Source organism: Gossypium raimondii, chromosome 6, assembly GCF_025698545.1.
Source record: "Gossypium raimondii isolate GPD5lz chromosome 6, ASM2569854v1, whole genome shotgun sequence".
Classification (NCBI taxonomy): Eukaryota; Viridiplantae; Streptophyta; class Magnoliopsida; order Malvales; family Malvaceae; genus Gossypium; species Gossypium raimondii.
Window position 1 is genome coordinate 53,350,662 of NC_068570.1, and position 7,656 is coordinate 53,358,317.

The 7,656-nt window shown below is 30.7% G+C and overlaps 2 protein-coding genes across 2 annotated transcripts; one reads left to right on the forward strand and one right to left on the reverse strand.

Moving 5' to 3' along the window:
* The first annotated feature begins 3,113 nt into the window (after positions 1-3,113).
* On the forward strand, positions 3,114-5,063 carry LOC105773194 (uncharacterized). Its single transcript, XM_012594900.2, has 4 exons — positions 3,114-3,667; positions 4,314-4,383; positions 4,462-4,553; positions 4,722-5,063. The coding sequence occupies exons 1-3, from the start codon at positions 3,317-3,319 to the stop codon at positions 4,512-4,514; spliced, it is 474 nt and encodes a 157-aa protein (XP_012450354.1). The 5' UTR covers positions 3,114-3,316; the 3' UTR covers positions 4,515-4,553; positions 4,722-5,063.
* LOC105773191 (staphylococcal-like nuclease CAN1) lies at positions 5,015-7,290 on the reverse strand. The gene is made up of 9 exons (XM_012594896.2): positions 6,971-7,290; positions 6,744-6,799; positions 6,557-6,671; positions 6,364-6,459; positions 6,092-6,279; positions 5,941-5,997; positions 5,713-5,872; positions 5,557-5,625; positions 5,015-5,270 (listed from the first exon to the last, which is right to left on the reverse strand). The coding sequence occupies exons 1-9, from the start codon at positions 7,094-7,096 to the stop codon at positions 5,172-5,174; spliced, it is 966 nt and encodes a 321-aa protein (XP_012450350.1). The 5' UTR covers positions 7,097-7,290; the 3' UTR covers positions 5,015-5,171.
* Between the last annotated feature and the right edge of the window lie 366 nt (positions 7,291-7,656).

The window sequence follows — 7,656 nt, forward strand, 5'->3', positions numbered from 1 at the left end:
CAACAAATTAAAAATAAATTTAGAAAAAACATTAAGATAAGTGGAATGATAGCAAAATAGTAAAAAGAAGAAGAAGAAGTAAAAAACAACAAAAAAAAGTACATTTATTTTTTTTTACATATTCAGGTTAGGGTTGGGCCAAAAAAAGTCTTACCCGAGGCTTGGCCCGTTTTTTAAACGGGCCTTATTGTTTTACTCAAATCCATTTTTCAAGCTTATATTTTTACTCAAGCCTTTTCACTTTTCGAGCAAGCTGGACGGCCCGGCTCATGAGCAAGTATAGTTGAGTGTTGTCTTGTTTTTTATTATTTTAGTAAAGAGCCGACAAGTTATTCAAAGAAAAAAAAATATTAAGTTAGTAAAAAACTTCAAATACTAAATTAGGAGAATGACCAAGTTCATGTAACACGATGTTAATTAAGTGTAAGCACGTTACCCTCTCTACTATGTGGGTGGTAAAAAGATTCTAGGTCTCATATTTTAGAGTTGTCTATGACCCTAAATTTAGGTCAAATCTAGATAGAGCATTTTTAGATATCGAAATAAAAACTTGACATATTATTCAAACTTAACCTATATTTTAAATAGGGTAATTTAAACTTAGCCCTACAAAAATAAAGTTTTTTTTTAAATTTTGTGATTAAATTTTCCCGATAAAAGCTTTTAACAAGATAGCAATAAAAATTAAAAATATTATATACTCTTTTCCTTTATTAAAATTTTATTTTACAGGTTTTTCTTAAAAAGAATTCAACGATGCATATTTATTCTTAATAGAATGACGTTAAACCGATCATTTATTTATTTTACAAAGTTGTTTTTATTGTTTAAGTTCGTAAGTAAGTTGTGTCTTTTATTACTATTATTTATTATAAGGGTTGATATTTGGGATATTCATATTTCACAAGCGTAAGTTAAAAATTACTGCATGTCTCTTTTTATATATATATATATATATATATATTATATATTACACTCATTTTTTTACAAATATCTTATATTCACTTGTCATCACTTCAAATCTACTTATTGTTGATAGTATATCAAAATTTTTCCTTTATTATATTATTTATATAAAAATAAACAAAATTAATAAAATGCATTTTAATTTAAAATTGCATTATTTTCATGTGTAAATGATATAATTAAAATTTTAAATTAAATTACTTTTATATAAAATTATTATTATTTTATTTTAAAATAATTAAATATAATTTCATTAATAGTAAAACCCTTTATAATAAAATTTTAAATATATCAATAATAGATTATAGATAAAAGTGATACCATTGTAAACTTAGGTCCTTTTTAAATAAATTATTGAAAAAATTCAATTATTAATAATTTAATTTTTAAATATGTTTCATCTGTTTGTTTCCTGTATTTTTTTCATTGTTTTTCTAATTTATTCTAAGCATTATTGAGAATTGATGAAGACGTGGATAATTCAAGAATGCATCAAATGAAAATTTATCACATGTAAAGGGCAGAGTATCAAAATTTCATGATTAATTTAAGAGAATTAATATAAAATGATTTAAATTAATTAAATTTTTATATAATATTTATTTTAAAAATTATATTTAATAATATGATTTATTCCAAATATTTTGTATTTATTGCTAGTCATTTAAAATTTTACATTGCTTAAAATAACCCACAATATTTGAAAGTTAATGGATAAAATGTAAAATAAAATTTCTATAATTTAAAATTTATTTTTATCAAACAATCTAATTATATTTAATACTTAATTTTAAGTAAGGGTATATTTGATAAACTGAAAAATTTAAGTGTTGAAAAATTAAGTACTAAATTTTACTTACGTATCTTATATAAGTCTTGAATATAATTATATTGTTTGATAAAAGAAAATATTGATTACTTATTTTTTAAAATTTAATTTTATTAATATAATATTTTATATTATTTTATATAGTTTGGGACAAAAATACATATGGTATTTTGAACATCTCATTCTTTAAAAAAATATTTTAAATTTTTAATAAAATAAAATAAACTTATTTTCTACATTAATTGATAAGTAGCTACCTACTTACTTAAGTTATTCAAGACTTTTTTGATATTTATCGTGTTCATTTTATGGTCTATATTCAGTATTCGTAGCTGTCCCTCCCAACAAAACCATCTTCAAGGTTCGAACCTAAGTCCTTCTCTTGAGAGTGCAATGTACCATACCATTACACCTAATCATTTGTTGGTTAATTCAATTGGTACTATTTAGTCATTCCATTACTTATATTTAGCATAGAGCGAGGAACAATTTCGCTTATTTTTAAAGAAGACTTATATTTTACAATAGGTATTATTCATCTTTCTAATTTGAAATTTAAATCCATACGAAATATTTTTATTTTATGTCTAACTATTATATATATATATATATATATATATATAGATATAAAAAACTTTTTTTTCTCATATTATTATCAAAGGGCATAAAATTTCAAACATTGTAAAATTGTCAAGTTTGAACCAAATATTTATCTTCCTAAAGAAAAAGAATAATACGACTTAAATTTTAATTATTTATCATGAGAAGTTTCGTTTTATTCATTAGAAGGATCTTTGAGCACATTTTAAAAAAGGACATTTTGGAAAGGTCAAATTCTATATAAAGTCCTTATACTATGCACTTCTTTCTAATTTAGCCCTCTTCTATAATTTGATATTTCAATTCCTTCTGCTATTAGAAATTATTGTTTTCAATTTAATCCCTTTATTTTTGAAATGTATATTTCCATTTATGGGCAAAATTTTCGTTAATTCCATCAAATAATTTGATGTGGCATTTTCTTTTAACATGTAATGACATAACATAAAATACTTCACCTTTTAGTATAATTAGACAAAATTTTATATATTTAAAAGGAGAAAATGTGTAATATTTGGCTAACTTTACAAAAATAGCAACATGTTTGGAAATATAAGTCGGGGAAAATTATTTGACAAAACCTACTGAAAAAATTGAACTTATAATTATAGTTGAGGGATTAAATCTGTCAAAAATGCATATTACAGGCACCTTTTGTAAAATTTTAACTATTGGAAAAGTGAAAAGATCTAAAATGCGTTTCTCATGGAAATAGTCACCTTGAAAACCAGATAAGGAAAAAGAAAGCACCAAATAATCCAAAACAAAAGCGCTAAAAAAAGTAAACCCATTTCTTCTATCCTCTCCTATTCCTCAATTCCTTGATTTTTTGTTCTAAAAACCATCTGAATTCAGATTTTTTTTTTCTTTTTTGAGAAGAGAAAGGGAACTCTGTGTTTGAAACATTGTTTACATTGTTTTATGGGAAAATCAATTGTTTGTACGACGAAAGGGCAAGAATTTGCAAAAGCAGTCCCATCAGACAAACTTCATAGAGCAAAACACGTAAAACCCGCATCGAGAAACAGAGTTTCTTGTCGCGAAAAGGCGGGGCCAAGTGGGGTCCGAGTCAACTCAGAGCGAGTCAAGCAGAAAGCAATGGATACCTGGGGTAACGACGACCGGATTCCGCTGGCTCAGGTGGTTTCCGAGTTGGTAAAGGGATGGTTTCAAGAGGCTCTTAAGGAGGCCAAGGCCGGTGATACCAACATGCAAGTCCTTGTTGGACAGATGTATTGCAATGGCTATGGTGTTCCTAAAGATGTTCAAAAGGTCCTATCTTTTTTTTATTATTAAATTTGGTTTATGGAATCAACTTTTATGTTTCTTGTAGTTGTAAATGCTTGAAAAAGGGGTAATCTGATTCATTTTGTTGCTTTTCATGTTGGTAAATTTTTTCCTTGGTGTTCTTTGTTTTCTTGAAACTTTTCATGGATTTAGTTCTTTTGTGATATAGCAATTGTCTTACACATGCTTTAAAAGTGCTAATTTGATTCATTTTTCATTTTTTTGTTGTTTTGCTTGCCTGTATGATTTATTGAGACTCTTTAGTTTTATGATGTGTGATTGCTAACGGTCTCAAATGTATCATAAATCTCTCCGTGTTTTTATATTTCTTCTATTGATAAACTATTTTCACTCATTGAAATCCGAAGCTTTACTGACCCTCTATCAAACCTCTTGCATTTCTCTACAAGAAAAAGGTGCTTCATGTTACTGAACTTGTTTCTCTATTGGTGCTTGATGATACCTGAAAGGTCTCCATGGTGTTTTCAAATGTTTAATTTGCTAATAGACTACTCTTCCTTGCTGACATTTATGCTGCTTTAGTGCTCGGATAGTTTCATGTATTGTGCACTTGTTGTGAATTCCGGAATCATGATGGTATTAGCTCGCTAATCGTTTCTTCTGAAATTAGGGGCGTGCTTGGATTAGTAAAGCTTCAAGGAGCAGATCTTCAGTATGGAAAGTTAGTGATAAGCATCCAGGTACCCTCTGTGTGTGTGCTTGTGTGAAAGTAGGGTTGTTACTGCTTTCTAAAACGATCTTTCTTCGGTTTCCTTCAGGTTATAATGCTAGTGACTCCGATTCTGATGAATTGAGGGATGATGCAGAATAACTTTTGACCTGTATTCGTTTTAAAATCATCCACAAATATGTAAGTTGTTTATTGATTGTTAAAATGCTTCTTTACCTCTGCATTAGGAATTTGCAGTTTTTTCCAAAATGCCATATGTTATATACATATTAGTTCCCGAAGTTTCTTGTGCATGAAATAGTAATCCTTTTTTTTGATTAATACCGATAATATTGAATATAATTGCAGATCTTACAGTATTGGGAACGTATACAGTGTTGAATACCGAGCTACTCTATCCGTTTTACCTTCTGCAATGTATTCTAAGTCATGCCTCTTTAACTTGCTGCATTCCCTTGCCAATGGAGAGATGATTCCCTATTTTTTTGGTCATTTCTTTAACATCTTTATTTCACAAATTGTTTTTATATTTTGCTATTGAGATCACAGGTTGTTGGCTTTTAGATGTTTGTTTAAGTATTTCTTTTAGATGAACTTCACCTATTGATGCAGAAGAGTATCATAGATTTGAAAGAATCATATTCATAAAATAAAACAAAAATTAATATAAAGTTAGAACACTTTGTTTAATGTTTGATCAAATTTATTACAATTTGCAACAAGTTAATAAGGGTAACGCTTTATTTCTTTATGCTGGTTTAGATAGATGGTCACTTCTTCTATGAGGGAGGGACAGTGTCATCTGCCTTGTCGTTTGTCTTTCCTCCATTCCCATGGCTTCTCAGGATTTGATGAAGCCCATAAACCAACTCTTTTCGCTCGAGCCTCTTTTTCCCACTAGTTTTTATGCAAATACATGATGTTCAGAATTCACAGACTATGATTTTAACAGAAAGAAATGGTTTAACAACTGGGTCTCAAGACGTCTCTCTCACGCCGTCAATGTACCGTCCTCTGTAAGCACCTATATGGGCAAGGACTCTCTTTGAATCCTTAAGAGGCTGGTAGGTACTTAAAGAAAACAATACCTTTGATGTAAACAAAAACTGGTGGTGACATTGACAGCCGAATTTCGACGTGGGAAGACATCTGAAACCCGGGATTGTTACAGTTGGTTACTTACAGTTGCAAGCTCTACGCGTTGGTCATAAGCTGAGTAATGCCATGCGAGCCCCTTTTTCAGCATTACTTCCTGTTTGGAAACAAGATTATTAGAAAAATCTGAACTTGTTCTTATGATGTAAATCAGGAGAAGAATGTTATATATGAAGAAAAAAACCTGAACAAATTTGCCATTGCAGTATATATCACCAACACAGCGGCCATATCGGTCTTCATCATAGACAAGAACTCTTAAACATTTCCCCTGAAGAAGCTTAACCAACTCTTCTTTTGCTTCTTTACCGTATGGCATCGAACTCTCTGGTGCATCGATTCCCCTGTTTCATTGCACTGTCATGATATTTAGCTGATGGAAGATAGACTTTCAAGAAAGGACTACTGTTACCTTAGCCGGATTCGATACTTTCGAGCAAGGATCTCTTGATTCTGAAGATTTAAGACCCTGCAATTGTTAAAGATGATGGATTATTAGTTACCATTATATATGAATCACTCAACTGAATTTGATCGTCTATGGGAGATTAAAGAGTTTGAACCTGTATCCTGAATCAATAATTTTCTTGTGAAGCTCATCAGCTTTTGTATAGTTCTTGGCAGCACGGGCTCTCGATCTTTGATCAGCTGCCAATTGGACATCTCGAGGTACGTTCAATGATTCCCTGGGATCTGTAGTGCTTACATACACTGTTATGGTATCTCCATCAGGTACTGCTTTGGTGTCCACCTAATTTAATTAAAGAGAAAGTTAGTTTGAAGCTATATTGCTGAGAAACAAAGACTTGGAAGTTTCAAGAAAGAGAATACTTACTGGTAAAGTCTGCAATTCAAACTTAACTCCTTGAGGCAGTGATGTTGTGGCGCTAGCAGGAGGCTGCTGAGGAAGACTATAGTATGCCAATAATCCCTAAAAACAGTTAAAAAAGAACAAACCGTGGATTCATTTCCCAATTTTAAACTAATTGGACTTATAAGATTTAATGGTGTTTGCTGCATCATTCTACCTCGACATCTGCCTTTTGGTGTCTCTTCAATGTCTGAATGACAAAGCTTGAAGCTTCCTCAGGTGTTTTTGGTGGTGGTTTTGCTTCTCTCCAAGCATCTAATAACTTTCTATACCTTTTCAGACAGACCAGAACCACATCGTAATTGTTCAAAATTGTTCCTAAATAACACTGTTAAATTACTTACCAGTTAGCCTGAGCTTTCTTGGATGAAACGACGTGATAACTTAGCCCTTCAGGAACCTAAAAACAAAATTTGGAAATACAATTAAAGGTGAATGATGAAAATCAAACTAACCCAGATTTTATTTTTAGCTCAATTAGGCTGAGTCATATCTCAATTATGGGTTCATCACCCTAAACCATTAAAATTCACTTTTAAGGTAATGAAAAACATGAGAGAAAAAAAGATACCTGAGAGGTGATATCAAATTGGAAGAGATCATGGGAAAGAGCTGAAACTCCATCCTTGCCTTGGGAGTCTCCAGCTGTGGTTGGCTTAAAGCAATGGCTATACAACAATCTCAGAGCATTCCCCATCTTCAAATTCTCTCAAATCTAATCTTCTTTTTCCTTTTCCTGTTTTGAACGTAGCAGAGATTCATGACGGGAGGGAGGGAGCCTTTAACAAAGGAACGACTAAAGTAATTGATGGAAACGTGGCGAGGTTTGATTGGTGGATAATGATTAACTATTTGTTCGGTTTTTTTGTTTTACTATGAAGATGAAGATCTATGAACCATAAGCGGCTAAACTCGAAAGTCAAACCATATTTTTTTTGTCGTATGTTGTAAGGAACGTTTGCGTATGAGATATTGCTCGGCGTAAAGCCCGGTCCAAGCTCATGGGCCGGTTGTGCTACATGTGTTTTTAATTTCTAATAGAAAAAAAATTTAATTCTTTTTTTTTTTTCAATTAAGTACTAATGTATGCATATGAAATTTATGTGGTTGTGTCATATGTATATAATATTTCTACAATAAAATTTGTGGAAATTTCAATCACAACTAACAAGTAATAAGCTAGCTTTCTCTTATCCCCAATCTCCATGGACAATGCCAAGAGCTTCCATGAAGAAAAAACCTTAGTCAAATTACTTG

Excerpts from the sequence above, each read along its gene's own strand:
- LOC105773194 (XM_012594900.2), top strand. The coding sequence starts at position 3,317 with ATGGGAAAATCAATTGTTTGTACGACGAAAGGGCAAGAATTTGCAAAA. Across the intron at positions 3,668-4,313 it reads TTCCTAAAGATGTTCAAAAG|GGGCGTGCTTGGATTAGTAA; the intron begins GTCCTATCTTTT and ends TTCTGAAATTAG. Across the intron at positions 4,384-4,461 it reads AGTTAGTGATAAGCATCCAG|GTTATAATGCTAGTGACTCC; the intron begins GTACCCTCTGTG and ends GGTTTCCTTCAG.
- LOC105773191 (XM_012594896.2), bottom strand. The coding sequence starts at position 7,096 with ATGGGGAATGCTCTGAGATTGTTGTATAGCCATTGCTTTAAGCCAACC. Across the intron at positions 6,672-6,743 it reads AAGAAAGCTCAGGCTAACTG|GTATAGAAAGTTATTAGATG; the intron begins GTAAGTAATTTA and ends CTGTCTGAAAAG. Across the intron at positions 5,271-5,556 it reads AACGCGTAGAGCTTGCAACT|TGGGAAAAAGAGGCTCGAGC; the intron begins GTAAGTAACCAA and ends CATAAAAACTAG.